Source organism: Colius striatus, chromosome 5, assembly GCF_028858725.1.
Source record: "Colius striatus isolate bColStr4 chromosome 5, bColStr4.1.hap1, whole genome shotgun sequence".
NCBI classification, from domain to species: domain Eukaryota; kingdom Metazoa; phylum Chordata; class Aves; order Coliiformes; family Coliidae; genus Colius; species Colius striatus.
Genome location: NC_084763.1, coordinates 28,294,773 through 28,311,909, shown reverse-complemented (window position 1 = coordinate 28,311,909; position 17,137 = coordinate 28,294,773). Strand labels below are relative to the sequence as shown.

The 17,137-nt window shown below is 39.8% G+C and overlaps 1 protein-coding gene across 3 annotated transcripts in view; it reads right to left on the bottom strand.

Moving 5' to 3' along the window:
* Nucleotides 1-15,343, bottom strand: part of CRPPA (CDP-L-ribitol pyrophosphorylase A) — a 110,404-nt gene extending 95,061 nt beyond the window's left edge. For all 3 annotated transcript variants that reach the window (XM_061996563.1, XM_061996565.1, XM_061996564.1), the window contains exons 1-2: nucleotides 15,140-15,343; nucleotides 8,275-8,554 (exon numbers count right to left, since the gene is read on the bottom strand). In XM_061996563.1, the coding sequence (XP_061852547.1) occupies nucleotides 8,275-8,554; nucleotides 15,140-15,306 (447 nt within the window). In that variant the 5' untranslated portion in view covers nucleotides 15,307-15,343. The remainder of the gene's footprint in view (nucleotides 1-8,274; nucleotides 8,555-15,139) is intronic.
* Between the last annotated feature and the right edge of the window lie 1,794 nt (nucleotides 15,344-17,137).

Sequence of the window (17,137 nt, the reverse complement as noted above, 5' to 3'; positions counted from 1 at the left end):
ATAGTACAGACATAGTCTGTGTGTCAATGCTGTGGTGGGGATAGGATACCTTCTACCTATGTCTTCTATTGAGAAGTACATAAGGAAGAAGGTACAGTTGTGATCAATGGGGCAGGGTCTAGTTGGAGGCCTGTATCTAGTGGAGTCCCTTAGGGGTTGGTGCTGGGACCAGTACTGTTAAATAGTATTAATGATCTTGATGAGGGAACAGAGGGCAGGGTCAGTAAGTTTGGTGACGATACTAAACTGTGGGGAGCGGTTGACACACCAGAAGGCTGTGCTGCCAAAAGAGACTTGGACAGGCTGGAGAGTTGGGCAGGAAGAAATCTAATGAAATTCAACAAGGGCAAGTGTAGAGTCTTGCATCTGGGGAAGAATAACCTCTTGTACTAGTACAGGTTGGGCAATGAACTCTTAGAGAGCACTGTCAGGGAAAGGGACCTGGGGGTCCGGGTGGACAGCAGGATGACCATGAGCCAGCAATGTGCCCTCATGGCCAAGAAAGCCAAAGGCATCCTGGGGTGGATTAGAAGGGCTGTGGGCAGTAGGTTGAGAGAGGTTCTCCTCCCCCTCTACTCTGCCCTCATGAGACCACATCTGGACCAATACTGTGTCTAGTTCTGGGCCCCTCAGTTCAAGGACTGGGAGCTGCTGGAGAGAGTTCAGCCCAGGACCACCAAGATGATGAAGGGAGTGGACCATCTCCCTTCTGATGAAAGGCTGAGGGACCTGGGCCTCTTCAGCTTGGAGGAGACTGAGGGGTGATCCCATTAATGTTTACAAATATGTAAAAGGTGGATGTCAGGAAGATGGAGCCAGGCTCTTTTCAGTGATGTCCAATGATAGGACAAGGGGCAATGGGTATAAGCTGGAACATAGGAGGTTCCTAAGAAACACAAGGAAGAATTTCTTCACTGTGAGGGTGACAGAGCACTGGAACAGGCTGCCCAGATGGGTTGCTGAGTCTCCTTCTCTGGGGACATTGAAAACTCACCTGGACGAGTTCCTGTGTGACCTACTCTATGGGGTCCTGCTTTGGTAGGGGAGTTGGACTGAATGATCTTTCGAGGTCCCTTCCAACCCTTAAGATCCTCTGATTCTGTGAATGTGTATCCATTAGATATAAAGGCCAAAGAAAAAAGTGTTACCTTCTTTCTGCCAACTAGCCTCCTTTTTCTAAACAACTCTTGAATTAATTTTTAATTTTGTCAGGAAAAAAAAATATTCATAGTTATTATGGGCACACCATCTTTGATTCACGTTAGTGAGATACTAAGATTTCTTTTGTTTAGGCAGTATCAACAAACCAGAGTAATCCTAGCTATCTGGACATATTTGTACTGGCAGCTTTTAATCGCCAAAAGACTTGTGGAAATGTTTAACAAGCCTCACATAACACAGATATTAAACCCAATAATCATCCAGACAAAAAGAAGGTTAATTAGGACAGATATAGGGAGTTTTGGACACTAAGGCTTGTAATCTGAACTTCACCTAATTTCCTTGAGGTATGTTTATCCAGCTGGGTAGGAGCCAGTCAAACTCACTAAAATTCAGCACACGTTCATCTTAAACCAACACCAGGAAGGAAGAAGCTATAATTGTACTTATTCGTAGCTGCAAAAGAGGGGATGTTTAATCAGAAATTTAATATACACTTTGATCCAATGTTAATGAGCTGACACTATGTTGTACATTGAACTGACTTCAAAGACACAGGATGCCTTAAACAAATGTAATGTATATTTATGACACTGTTTAAGAAAAAGAAAACATTTCTTCTAATGAGGTCACCTTTATCACCTTAAGGACATACTATCTGAGTAACTGGAGATAGTACACGTACATCAAGACATGTCAAAGCCCCAGTTAGCTGTGGTAAACTAAGCATTACCAATACTAGAAAATATTGTTTAAAAATTAAGACTCTGCATGTTCTTTTTTAGTTTACACAATTTCTGTTATTTTGTATTTAAAGCTTTTATCTCTTAAGTATCAATAAATATTGTTTTGATCTAATCAACAACATGTTAAATTCTAAAAGTTATTCTGAGGGAAAAGTAAGATTTCTCAAAGAAAATAAAAAAGACTCCCCTCAAAAAGCCAAGATAGGAATTCATAACTGAATATATGTCATGTGAAGGAAGAAAGCAAAACTAGGCATAAGGCTGCAATTTTTCAACACAGAGCACTGAAAACAAGCTCAAGAACAGACTGAAAGTGGAAAAGAAGTAAAACTAAGAATGCACATAAGCACTAAGAAAAAACAGAGAGCTGTATTGCAAACAATAATAAAACTAATTTATGTGAACGTTTAGTTTCATATTAAAATTGGATGTTTTTTAAAAAGCAAATAAGAATGTATATTATGTTGCTCTTGTATCATTAATTACTGCCATAAAGCAGATGAACTATTTTTAGTACAATAAAGAATAAAATTACTAATGCTTGCAGAATTAAACCAAAATATACATTTTTAATTGAGTCATACTAACTCTATGGCATTTCTCCTAGTGTATTCCTCATCTGTGCATTCCTCACCGTAAATTCAAGAATGGTCAAGGAAGTTCGTGTTTTCCATAAATACAATAGTAACGTATATTCAGTAAAATAGATTTTATCATATTATTAGCCAAATAAGGTGTTATTACCTCAATCAACATAGTCAATTTCTGTTTCAGTGCAATAACTGGTAACGAAAACAACATATTCTCATTTATTAAGGTTTTGTTTTCCTCTGGATAGACTTTAAGTACTTTCAAGTTTGTACAAAGTCTGCATAATGTTACTAAAGATCCATACAAAGTGTGTGATACAGACCCTAATTACCTTAAAAATTAATAATTACCTCATACCCTAACTACTGATCTACATTGCAAAAAAGCTATCAGTGTGAGTGCACTGTGTCACAAAGAATTTTGCATACTAGAGTAAGTCAATATCAGAGGAGTTAATATTTGCATTCAGTGGAACTGAAATTTTGAAGCTACTGCCACAGGAGTTACAGTTAAGAAGCTATATTTTACCTCAAGAAAGTCAACATCATTACAAAATCAACAATATAATGTTGTGAAGGCTACTGATCCACTGCATATCATTAGACATAATTTGCATCATATTACAAGGAAAGAAAAAAAAACCCTGAGGTGTTGTTGAAGGGCTCTTAAAAAAATTAATAAACTAAATGCAAACTGCAATGCCAAATTAACAACTCTCTCCCAGACACATAGCCTTGAGCAACCAAAACCACAGACACTATAGTTTGTGGTCATACAGGTCCCTAAGCAATTCTGCACGTATCAAATGTTTTTGCCTTCTAAATCCATTCAGCTGCTTTTCTCAGAACTGCTTGTGTCCTTGCAAGAAACCTCGCAGCCAAGCTTCTTTCTCTTACAGCCTGTTAGATTCAAACTTTCAAGTCACCTCTTTATGTAAGCTTTATCTAAGAACTTCTGTTATCCAGGGCCTTGTAAAATTGATCACTATACTTTACTGAGTTCAGCTCGGTGACTCTAATATATGTATGTATGAATTTGATACCTCATGAATTCTCTTCTATATGCTCCAATGCTCCTCAAGGCAGTTTTGAATGTATCTGTACCAGAAACCACTTAATTTAGCCTCTTGGAAACAAGAGAATAAGCACAAAATCAGTCCATCAAGCTTTTCCAGCATATGAAACAGGCCAAATTGGCTTCAGAAGCACCAGCCAACCTGAAGTGCTGGTACTGTCCTTGCCACAAACTCAGCCAAAATGCAGCTGGGAGCACTTCTGGATGAAAACTCAGATTTCAGTGCCATTTTTGGCAAAAAAAGGAAAAACTCAGGGAGGTGTGCATGCCTAATCCTTCGCCAGAGAGACATGGCTAAGAGTCTCTTCTGGATTTTGTCATGTGGAAATGTCTAGAATGATCCAAGACCCTTATTCAGCTCCTCACACATTCTGGATTTGCTGAGATTTCCCTTAAAATAAGGGACTATTATTTACTCCTTTGATCTGTTGCAGGAGGGAGAAATCTGAGTGACTAAACAGACACATCTTTGCTAAAGCCTGCTTCACTTTCCAAAGTCATATTGTTTCCTCAGATGAAGCATACATATTTTAATTAGTCTTGAATCAACAGCAGTGTCATATATGTAATTTCTCAAAGTTTAAAGGAGGTACATTTTCTAGACATTACATAAAAATGACTTCAGCAACCACTTCAGCACAGGAAGCTATGCTCAGAATTTATTTCCAGGATAATCTTATCCTGTCTAAAGAAAGGTAAAAATTACTGTATTTATCAACTTCCAGAAGCTAGAAAAATGTGGGATTACATCACCTTTTTAAAAAAGCTTAAAAACTAGTTGTATTAGGCACACCTGGCTCTGTTAGGACAACACAGAAATCCTGCAAAGAAGAAAGGAAGATTATCATTTAAATTTCTGTCTCTGATTTATGTATTTCAGTTGGTTATATTGCATCCTTCCTAATGAATGCAATTCATCATCCAAATCACTTCAATTGAGATTGGGAAATGACAGAGTTGCTTCTCCCCTTACCCGTGCCTTCCCACCACTAAAACACTACATCTTGTTAGGACAAAGATTTTCAAGTATTTGCTAACAATAGAGTAGTTCTCCATTCAACACAGAAAACGATTAACAACTTGGCTGAGAAGGTTATAATTTTCTATGGGAACAATAATGCCACAAGCTATGGAAACATCCCTATGTTTCTGACAGATATTCATTTCTACAGAGTTGCAAAAGGAATAATGTATTGTATAACTATTTTCTGTACAGCAGCTAAACCACACTTGATTTACTCACACATTCAGAAAAGTTTTAGAGCTACTGAACAAATTCTGATCTTAACTATTATGTAGCTCTTCAGATTGTTACATAACACCCCTACAATTCATTCATATGCATTTTTTACATTGACATAAGTCAGAGTCTCCTGAAGTACAGAACTCATTCCATCAGTGGAGTAAAAGCTGTGTCATGATAGTAACATGTGGTCAGTTTTTGATTCTGCTTTTGCACAAATGTCTGATGGGATACAGCTGGAGTATTTCAGAGTATCAGGCACATAATGAATGCAGAACCTCTGAGAACAGAGGCACAGCCTGATTTCAGGTTACCCAGTCAATAAATATGAATCAAAAATGGTCTGTTACTGATGCAGGCTTTGCAGCTGCCTAAAAACAGTCTTTTGCATATAACAAAAAAGACAAAGATCATGTGGAAAATACTCCATGTATGGCAAAACATACATAAATGAATAAGAAATAAGAAACAATTATTTTTTAATGTTTTCTAAGAGAAACAGAATGAACAGAACTGCTCCAGCACTGCTGTCCCAGTTCAAGTACACCATACCAGATCAGTTTATTCATCCAAGTCCTCCTTCGCCTTAAGCAGAGTGATCTGTTTTTTTTGGTTTGCCATCCATCATATTTTGCTCATGCAACTCAACAATTACACATAGAGTATTTTATTTTGCTATCTAACTGGGTGAAAGAACAGTGTATATATGGGTGCATGTTTTCTTCTGTAGCCTTCTGATACAGTAAGACAGATAACTACAGCACCGAGTCCAAGTAAACTCAGAGACAAGAAAAGACTGAGCATAATATGTAGCGTTTTCTGTATAGAGGTATTATTTTGACCAATTGTGTATACGAGTCCACAAGACTGAATAGCACTGTACATTGTGTATCGGCATGTACACTTCGTTCAGAATCTTGATAAGCTGAGAATTAAGTGATGTTAGATAGCTTCCAGAAAACAGTCTTTAAGAATGCCATTTTGATCCTGTCCTTTCAAAGAAATATACTTTTAAATCTAGTTTATGATAACTACAGAGAGAAAAAGAGTCTTTGACTGTATGTGTCTATCTTTTAGCTCTCAATAGCAGAGCTGACAAATTCCCCCCCACTTTCCTGATTTTTTTTGTATTTTTCTTTTTAGTTATGTTGTTTAAAATGCAATTTTGGCAATGAGATATTGCTAGAGGCTTTGGACTGATGCCTTCTGAAGCTTGCACTTCTCCCAGCTTTTACTAGCATTAAAGAATTTGTTTCTAGAAATGTGTAATTTTAATTACAAAATTACCGCCAAAACATAAATGGAATTTAATTGGTTACAAAGTAATATTTTCACATAATTAAGGGATTGTTTGGGGAATTTAAGGCATAATTTATTAGTTCTGGATAAGGTACACATTTTTATTCCTACAGGCAAATAACAAACTGATTAGTAAGTGTAATAAAGTAGTTTATTTTCTAACAATTGGCAGCTAAAAGTGTAATAACTTACTTGATCAATTGCCATTTTAAAGAACATTAAACGCTTTTCATAATTACACTATCTATATGGTATGCAGATGAACAACAATACAGCATTACCCCTATCACACTAATGATTTAATGTGATGTTTCTGACAGGTTTTGTACCTTTCTACATAATGCAAAAGGAAGTAATTAATTTTTGTACTGATAGATTGAACAATTTACTCTTTTAGATATGCAAAGAATTTTACTATAGGAAGAACTAAAGACAATAGCTTCTCTCAATTATACAATGGCAAAGACTATGACAAATATTTAAGATGACCTTTTTGAGATCAAATGATACTTCAGTGATCTAGGTAAGGAAATATTAACAAGTCAAAAGTTCAGCTGAAATCCAGTAGGCTGCCTTGAGATGGTTAATGGAGATTGCCTTGGTCCCCTATTGTTTTAGTGAAAATGTCTTACATCCAATTAAAAAGAAAACGAGGTAAAAAATACTACGCTGAAATCACAGAAGTTTCAAGAAAAAGTGAAGAAACGATACAGCACAACATGCAAAGGCATCTAAACACCAACACGTTCAGAAAACAGTTCTTCTCAACTTCACATCAGTACAACTAACCCCACTCTTCTACTACTCTCAAAGAATCACATTTAAAACAGACTTACAACGGGGATCTATTTTGAAGTCTTTGGCAGGAATGCTATTTTGTGTCCTATAAGAAAGGCCAAAATCCTTTGTAAAAATTCTAATGGAAGTTTTAATGACTGGAAACACATTCTATATCACTGAAAACTACAGAGCAGAGTTTCTATTTTATTGTCATTTCTCATTAAGCCAATCTACAAACATACAAGCCTACTAGTAAGAAGCTCAATATATTTAGATTTCTAACGTTCTGAGAGACCTTACACAACTTAATTTTCATAATAAATATTTTAACAAGTCAGACATTTCCCCTCTACACTATGAGCTCTCAAAGAAAAGGTGGAGGAGTGCTAAGGACATATCACAACTAATTCATTCAGCTCTTTATTCTTTCCAAGTTGTGAATCAGCTGTCAATTAGTTTATCTTTTACCTCATTTCCTGAAAGAAACAAGTAGTGGTAGATTTTCCTAGCTTTCTAATACCGAAATAATCTGCTGTCACTAATGACTTCTACCTCAAATCACTCCTCAAAGTAGGGAAGCATTCTACTATCTTATTAATAGAGAACTGAAGTACAACGTAAAGATAGCAAGGCGTACAAATAAGCCTGCGGCTAAGTCGTGATTTCTTACCTCTCTTAGTCAGCCAGTTTATCCACCAGTTCCTCTGGTTGCTAGTGTATGTCTGTAATAACTATACCTTTCTTTTTGCATGGCATAACTTCTAACAACTCTTCCCCTTTGCACACCACTTACTCTCTCAGAAACCTTTTTGCTTCCTGTGATTACTACCAGTCCTCAGATGTAGTGATGATCAGGAGGATATCCAACGCACAGTTGGAAGCTTCCTGCTTCCCCTTTTTCCCAGCAGTTTGCAATGCTTACAAATTCTATAAAAAAATCAGCATTAATGCAGAGATATCTCTTTTGCCACATATTCAGGATTTGCACATAAATTTGAGATGAAAACAAGTTTGAGAGTCAATGTTGTACTCTCTTTGGCTATTATTAGTAATAACTAACTGAACTACCCTAGCATTAGGTAAGAATTCTGCATGGAAAAAAAATATCTACCTTTCAACTAACAAAGTGCTGATTAATTCAATCTCTTACTGATAGTCTCTATGGCAGTAGTTACTCTGTGAAGCAAATAACACCTGCAGCATTTAAAAAGTTCTCCCTCCTCCGACTTCTCTGCATAACAGGGATTCTGAATCTGTTCTACTTAAAAATCAACATAATACATTAATAATATTGCTAGAAAAATTCCTATTTATCAGTCATGATTTCACATTGTACAAAATAAAGAACATTACAGAGTTGTGTTGCTGTACAGTACATACCCCATGTTCTTTAGCAGCCATAACCACTTTAGAAAGAATATCTTCTTCAACAAATGGCCTCACAGCATCATGGATAATCACTACTTCCGGTTTCCAGAGCAGATGGTTGGAAATTTCATTCTCTGCAAATACTTTCAGTCCATTGAAAATTGATCGGTGACGAGTTTTTCCTCCTTTTACTACCGTAACTCTTTTGTGGCCATATTTTTCAACAATAGACTTCATTGTTTCAATATTTTCAGGAGAGACCACCACAATAATGTTGGATATCCAACTTATCCTAGAAGAAACAGTACCGACAAAGTAGACATGAATTATTAAATAAAAGTAGAGATATCTCCATGAAACAAAGAAATTCATATCAAAATAAATTCAAGATGGCTAAATAAAGCATCTCACAGTATACTCAAGCCCATGTTTTTGTGTGTGTATTACCACTTCACCCCTAAAGGGAGGGCTAGATGAGAGGATATCTACCAATACAATACATGGATGTCAACCAAAGTAACTGGAATCCTGGTAAGCGACTTGCTCCCAACTACCAGTTTGCAGAGGCAAAAGCACCTTCTGATATTCCTTTGAAAAGCCTTCAGAAAATTTCTTACTCCAGCTTCATTCCTAGCTTCAATTTTAACTTCTACAATCGACTACAGTCTGTTATTTTAGCTTCCACTAAATTCATTCACTAATAAATTGCTAAATCCTGGGGCCTGGAATATTCCGTGTTATACCGTGCAGTACACTCTACAAGTGAATATGAGGATCAATAAAAACTCTGAAATGAAGATCACTATCAAGAGGCATGAGTAGTAACTGACAGATTGCTAATAAATCAAAACTGTGACACTTGAATATTGACAGGAAACAGTATACTGGTAGTTTGCAAAACAGATATACGTATATATATCTATATACACACACACACAATGGTTTCTGCCTCAGGAAGCTAGCAAGATGTAAAAATATAGCTATGCTACGTAAAATTACGATAACACAGAAAGCATATTTTTAAGAGAACTTCAAAGAACTTCAACTGGTAACTGCTGTTGTTATCAGTCTAACTTCACAATTGAGGGGTGGTGTGGGGGAAGAACAATTCACATCTCACAAGATTAAAATCAGTCATAACCAAAGTTAGGCTGAAGTCACGCTTTTGTAAAAAGATCTAGGAATACAAATTACAGTCATATGTGGCACACTGTACTTTAACAGGAATACCATAACTAAAATCCAAATATTTGAGTGTCTATGTACTTTCTTTAAAAAAGGATTTAAAAATCATTCTTTTCTGTGTCTCCCCAGATGATGAGAGGGGGTTTTTAGCATGACAGACAAGAAACTCATCAGATGAGCAATGACTACAGAAACAATTTACTATTTACGGCAATAAAGTACAAAAGAGACAAGTACGGTATTTGTTATCAACTAAAATTTGTAAAGCTACTGAAACGAATTTTGCAGACACAGATGGGCTAAGGTACTAAATATGTTAGAAAAATATGAATAAGAAATTTGCATTTCAGAAATACACAGGCTGAAGGCACTGGTTTCTTCAATAACACATGAGAAAATATTGCCTAGAACTACCCTTACTCCAAAAGCTAAGTCCCTTGTGTTACAGACAACTCCCCTAGAACTATGTGAGAGAAACAGAATATCTTCCACCTTCTGTAAGGGTTCTTTTGTAATTAGTAGAACTCCATAGAAAATTATTTCAGTGCAGTTTAAGATAGCTATTAAAAATTCAATAAATTGGGATGCTATTAGCATTCTTCAAAAGAAAAATATTTGTCCTTATGTTTATTTTATTATTAACAAAGGCAGAAAATACAGCCAAACCAACCTATTCTCAGCATTTTTGAAGTTGTTCAAAAGTAAAGCCTGAAATCATATGGTTTCAAGTTTCATTTCAACTTATCACTCACCACAGGTTCATCAAAAGATTTTCAAATCCCTCAGATGAGTCCTGGTGTAGTCTTACATTTAGCCACAAAACTTAGCACCTCTGCATGACTTCAACTCAGAATTAGGACATACTAATTGGATTCATCTTGGTTCTTCTTTTGAATACTGAGTGTCAGTCATTTAAATACAATTCATGAAGAGCTATTTCACACTAAATAAGAGCTCTGCACTGCTATTTGCAGAAACACTTATAGCCTTATACAGTTCCCAAAAAAAGTGGACGGTCTGCACGTTTCACTCGTAACTGTGTCCCATTGTGAAGTTAAATGAAACAGATCATGAGACAAGTGAGTAGTATACAGCATCTTCTGAGGAGAAGGGAAGAGAACAAAAGTACTGGCCAGTCTCCGATAAATCTGCACAGGCAGGGCGGAATGGCTCAAGGCCTTCAGTGGTACAATAAACCGAAAAGTGACAGGATGCGGTCACAGCTCCACCCTGTGTCTGCATAAACACATTTATAAACTTGTGTATGTCCTCAAACTCATTCTGGACTAATGTTCTATAATTAGAGCTGTGATTTAGAGATGCAGCTTATTCATGTGAAAGCATAAAGGTATCTTCTAGATTGACTAGCTACAGAAACAGCTTAGGCTTTGAAGTATAACAGGTCCCACTAAAACTCATGAAACTCATAATCATTCAGTAAGGTATGCTACAAGTTCTCACAAATGAGAATGATACACCACACAGGTGCTACTCTTTTAAATATCTGATTATGAAAATGGTGCAAAGTGTTTGAATGAAGTAGAAAGATATCAGTATACACCCAATCTAGCGGTGCATTTATTTTTTCTTCCTCCCGCAATTTGTCATGCCTTTTTCATCTGAAAGATTTCATACTAAAATAATAAGCTGTGGAGCACCTGCTCAAAACCAGTCTGAGAACAGTAAACACTCTTTCCATTTTATAACTGTACTATTAAATCAAGATAATGTAAGCTTCACAAAGAATCAGCACAAGGCATGAAAAAAACAGAATACTATATCCCAATGTCCTTTAACAAGCACTAAATTCAGAACTCTAATGCATCCATACAACATAGGCCATAGTTCTAAAGAGGGAAATCAAGTCTGATCAAATAAAACAAAAGTAACAAACCCACTTTGCAACTGCCTTAGGGTTGAACTCAATATTAGAAGGAAAACAATGAGGCATAAAAAGTATGTTTGTTTCCCGAGACTGTCCTTCCTCTCATCACCTAAACAGATCAGTTACCCAGTAGATAATAGTATTGTTTCATTATACTTCAAACAAAAGTCCATATATTTATATTAGCTGAGCTAGAACCCAAAGCAAAGGAGCTTATTAACTCAGAAAAAAAATAAGCTATTACGTGACTTCTCAACAGAGACTACAGAGAAAAATAACTGTTGAGTTATGCTCTGAGACTGTAACACTTACATGGAATATTCAGGTAGAAATGTGACTGAGGTTTAACTATCTATCAGTTCATTCCCATACAAACCAGCACTGAGCCTAAAATCTGACATAAGGCTTAAATATTCACACTCGGGTTCTTGCAACTCTTACTCAATTGAAATCAGCAATTGTATCAGAAAAATAAGGCCAGAAACAGCTAATTGCTGCTGAGATGGCTTTAGTAGTATATGATCTTTCACTGTCACAAGATAAATCATTTATTACTTTTGCTGATTTTACAAGTCAAGCATCAATTGAGAAAAAGAACTGTCAAGAACAAAATGGATATGCAGAAGGCGAGCACAACTTTATTTTGCTCCTTTGCTCCACCACAACTTTGGTAGGACTTTATTGATATCTGGAAAGACATATGAATATATATGTATCTTTTATAGTATAAAAATGGAAACAGGGACCTTTTAAGTCTGAAAAGTTTCATAGCCACATTAAGGAAGTTTTGAGCATCCCATGTACAGTACCCATTCCATTTTCCTAAAACTCTTTATAAAGGTATCTTCATAAAGAATAATAATTGGATTGTTTGCTATGATTATTTTTATGTCATCGGCAATTTCAAGAATAAGCTAATGATACCTGGACAAAAATAACTACCATGAACCTGCTTCTGCAGGGGTGTTGGACTAGATGATCTCTAAAGGACTCTTCCAACACTTACCATTCTATGATTCTATGATTTAACTGTAAAGCCAGTGCACAGTCAGCCAATGAGGAGAAACATTTGGCCAATAAACTAAACGACACTTCCTAAGAGGAGATTCTTTGGAAGCTTCCCCCAGGCTATGTTTTTCTGATACCAGGCCACCTCTTTTAAGAGACTACATTACAGTAAACAAAGCTGTCTAAAATCCTTATGGAAAATTTTTGTTCTGTCAGTAAACATATTAACTTCGCTTTCCTCTTTCATAACTTCTCACTGTACTTTCACTAACCAGCAAAATATGAGCATATCAAGAACAGGAGTAGCTTATTTGTCCCACAATGATTTTAAAAGCAACCTTTACCTTAGCTTTCCTCTATATAACTTTACTAAAATACATGTGCACATGAGCACACAGAGCTCAGACTCCTTTCTGTCTCAGAAAAGATTGGAAAAGTTTTATTGTAAGCAAACACACACACAAACACATACAGGAGAACACTCCTAGTTTCTACAAAAGCAAAGATGAGGAATGCCATTCTAGTTCTGCTGAACTTGATGCAAAAGCATTGCATAGTTCAACAAAAACAAATCTAATGAAAAAAACACAGATATTATTTCTCTAACACGGATCTGACCTTTATAGCAGCACTAGTATACTGGCAATAAAAGCTTATAATTTCTCCTCACCCTATTTTTTCTCACCTATTCTTCCTAAAGGCATAATCTTTGGTTATTACTGACAAGTCAATGTTCTACACACTATCATTCTATGGAACAGGATGAACTGTTTATTCATTGATGCACTGCTTGTTCATTCGTGTTTGCTCTAGTCTTGTCTGTCAGTTTTTCCACATCGATATTTGAGACTGTTATTACTTTCAGATGAAGAGCGTAAAGATCTTTTTCTTCTGATTTTTAAAAAGGACATGCGAAGCAGTTGCAAATTCCTGCTCATATATTTCTGCCTATATGTTGCTATGCTTTTTCCAGATTTTTAAAAAAGCTCAAAAGTAGCTGCAGTAGCTGAGTTAATCAGTTCAATAGAAGTTATTACAGGCTAACAAGTCCATAATTCAGTCAATTACATCAGGTAATAGACATCAGAAGACAGTACCAAGTTAAACACAAAATCTGCCACTTCTGGGTGAGAGAGATTGTGACAAACTGCAGTTCCTCACTATTACATTTTTGGGTGTATATTCTTGTACAGCAAGAACTGAGTATGTCCTCTGCAGTTTCATGGCATTATGTGCTTGGTTGGACTGTACAAGTAGAATTCAACCTTCTAATTTTTTGCAGCTTTAGGACATAAATGTAATGCTATCACTCAAAGCACAATAATGTTCCCAGAGTTTACTGGCAGTAAAACTGATTTTTTTTTTTTTTTAAAGAATATGGTTTTATTTTCCTGTGAATATCATTACTTTCCTGAACCTCACTCTGTTCTCTTTTCCAGGTCTCAAATACACTGAGTGAGGATATTATTCTTCTCTGTCCAGTCCTATGATGTCTTGGCAGAAATTACAGGTTTTGGAGGTTTTGCTTACTCATATGTTTAGCTTTGCAACTGGCTGATGTTAAAAATTAAATAAAGAAAACAAGCAATATTTCCTTCATAAAGTAACAAGTGACCTCTGGGAAGCTAGTCTGGGTGAGGCGGAAAAAAAAAGAAAAAAAAGGTCCAAATTTTTATGTTGTACAAGTTTCCAGAAGTTAGGAACTTTGGGATACATTGGCAATTCCATTTCTTTTCACCAACTTCCACTCCTCCCCATTTATTATCTTTAAAAATGTAAAGGTTTGGTTTTCTGCAAGTTACTGCAGAACGTACAGAATACATTTGACACACCATTCCTACCTGCTGTGTTTCAAGTGACACTATTGTACAAGCCTTACATTAACATTTGACCACAATATATTAGCTGTCAGCCACATGCCTAGAACTCAACAGTCTTATGAAAAGGAAAAAACAGAAGATATCCCATTATCTAAATTTTCTGCTCCAACGTAAATAAAAATCATGCATGCAGCCTCACGCTTTGTGAGCTATCAGTTTCTAGCCCAATAACTGTATCTTAAAGTCGAGGATGCATTTAAGCTTCTTGTTGAGGGAAAGCATTCCACCATGGACTATAATGGTGAAGCATAATGCAGCACTGTACATAGAACGCTGACTTCATCATCCTATGAAGAGTGAATGTTTTTTTCAAGGCCTCTAGACACTATTAAGACCATATCCAATGGCTATGGCACAAAAGACGAATATTAAGGCTTCTGCACAGTATGATGACTGTCTCCAACGGATATGGTGGGCTTGTAGCTCACTAAAGCTGCCACCACAGCTACAGAAATCCTCGAGCTACAAGACTGAGAGCCTGAAACAGACCTCCCAACAGCAGTGGAAAGCAGCACAGCTTTATACCAGCGGCAGCACTCGGGGGGAAGGTGAGTCGCCTCAGATGGCTGAGCCAGGCTGGGACACGGGAGAGCACGCAACTTCCACCAGATGACTCTCCCCTGCCACAACTCAGCCTACCCCTGCCTCTACCCTAGGCCTACGCGCTCTCAGACACTGCACACGGTGACTACTGGGCGGGGAGGAAAGGAGATGGCCCCCGAAACACAAAACCAAGCCCTCCGAAAGGCGGCTGCGACGGGGGCGCACAAGGCCTGAGATGAGGGCGGCTGCCAGCGGCACTACAGCGACTAGGGCTCGAGGGGTGGCTAGAGCTGGCGGCCGGGCCTCAGGCGGCAGGAGGCGGCGAGAAATGCCCGCCGGGCGCGGACGTGGAGCCGAGTGGCGCCTGCTTTGTTACCTCTCCATCGCCCGCACTGTGTAGCTGACCAGCGGCCTCCCTTGCAAGGCGCAGAACTGCTTGGGGGTAGCACCGCCCAGGCGCTCCCCGCTCCCACCCGCCGGCAGCACAGCCGCCACCAGCGTAACGGCGGGCCTGGCGTCGCGGCTCCCGCTGCTGAGCTCCATCTGCGCGGGGCGCCGCGGCTGCCTCCACTCCTCTCCCTCTTCCCTCACCCCAGCCCCCAGCACAAGAAATGCGGTCAGGACGGCGCAGTCGCCCGCCCTTGGGTTTTATTTGCTCGCGACGTCCGCAATCCAAAGAATCCAGCGCCTGCCCCCAGTGAGCGATACGGCCGTTCTCCTCGCCCACGCCGCCCTACACAAGGCCCTACACAGGCGCGCGGGCTCAGGCGCGGCCAGACAGCCCCACGCACGTGCCTAGATACCAGAGGGGAGGGGGCGGTACACACACGCCTGGCACAGGACAGCACAAGCAAGCTGTAGTAGCCGTTGGCCCTTTAAATGCCCGGTGTGCGGGTGATTGCCCATAGCGCATGCTCGGCCGGGCCGGGCTGCTCCCACCTGCGGCGAGCTGTGGGGGGTGGTCCCAGCCGTGGGGAGCGCGCGCGGCTCGAGAGGCCTCAGCTGGGGCTGGGCCTGGCCGGGCCCGTGGGCCCTGCTGAGGGAGCGGCGGGGAGGCTGCCGCCGCGCCCCGTCCCGCGCCCCCCACCAAGAGAGGCGCGCCGCTGCCGCTGTTGACTCGGCTCGGCCTGGCCCAGCCCGGCCCGGTCAGGCCCATCTCGTCTCGCGAGCTGCGAGTCGGGGCACACTGCACCGTCTCAGGGAGCAGATAAATACAGCGTGTTCGGAGCCGAGGGGAGGGCGGGTCCAGGGTGGGGCCTAACTGCGAGCCTGTGTCTTCATGCGAGCCCCGTCCGTGAGAGAACTGCTTCCCCACAGGCTGGGTGCAGGCGGGTACCAAAATCTGGTGTATCTCGTTCTCTGTTTCAGGAAGGGGAAGTCAGCAGTAATTCACTGGAAGAGGCTGCGATGTTCCAGCTCACGTTACAGTGTTACTGTAGGAGTAGCTGAGACTGGTTAATGGGAAAATTCCCAGCACTCATACCCATTAGGTGGCAGAGGAGGCACTCACCACAAAGGTGGAGACTTGCTGTCGTTGTTTTTGCCCAGCCAGCAACGAAGCACCACAAGAATCTCTTGCTCACTGCCCCCTATCCACCCCCACCCTCCTTAAGACAGCAGAGACCCCTGCGAGATGGAAGGGGGAAAAAAAAAAAACTAAGGACATACTGGATTGAGACAAGGGCAGGGAGGGCTTGCTGCCAATTACGGTTCTGGGCAAAACAGACTCCACTACTCGATTTAGGGAAGTAGGCAAAGTTTGTTCTACTACCTACAAGAAACAGAACAAAAAGCAAAACCAGAGCAGGCTGATGAGAAAAATACAACCAGCACCAGATCTCCCTCGCCCATCCCTCCTTTCTTCCTGGGCCCAGCTCACTGCTCTGGATATCTCTACCTCTTCCCCCCTCAACAGCTCAGGGGGAGCAGGGAGTGGTCTCTGCCACTTCTCTCTTCTCAGAGGAAGATAACTCTTCATTCTTCCCCTGCTCTCCCACAGGACATAGTCCCTAACAAACTTCTCTGGTGGGGATTCTTCCCAACTGTTACAGCTTCTGCTCAAACACTACTCCGGCATTGGGCTTCTCAGTGGCCAGCAGCATTCCAGGCACCTTCTGCTGCAACACCACCTTCCCACAAATTCACAGCCTCCTTAGGGCCCCTGATGTGGAGTCTTCTATGTAGTGCCAACAAATTGCTGCTTCACCAGTCCTCTCCACTGGGTGCAGAGGGGTGGGTCTCTGCTCCAGCACACCTTCTCTCTTCCCTCACTGACCTTGGGGTCCGTGTGATCGCTTCTCTCTCCTCCAACTCCTTGCACCAGCACCAGCCAGAAAAGAAAGAAGAACAGAACAGGAAGGAACAGGAAGAACCC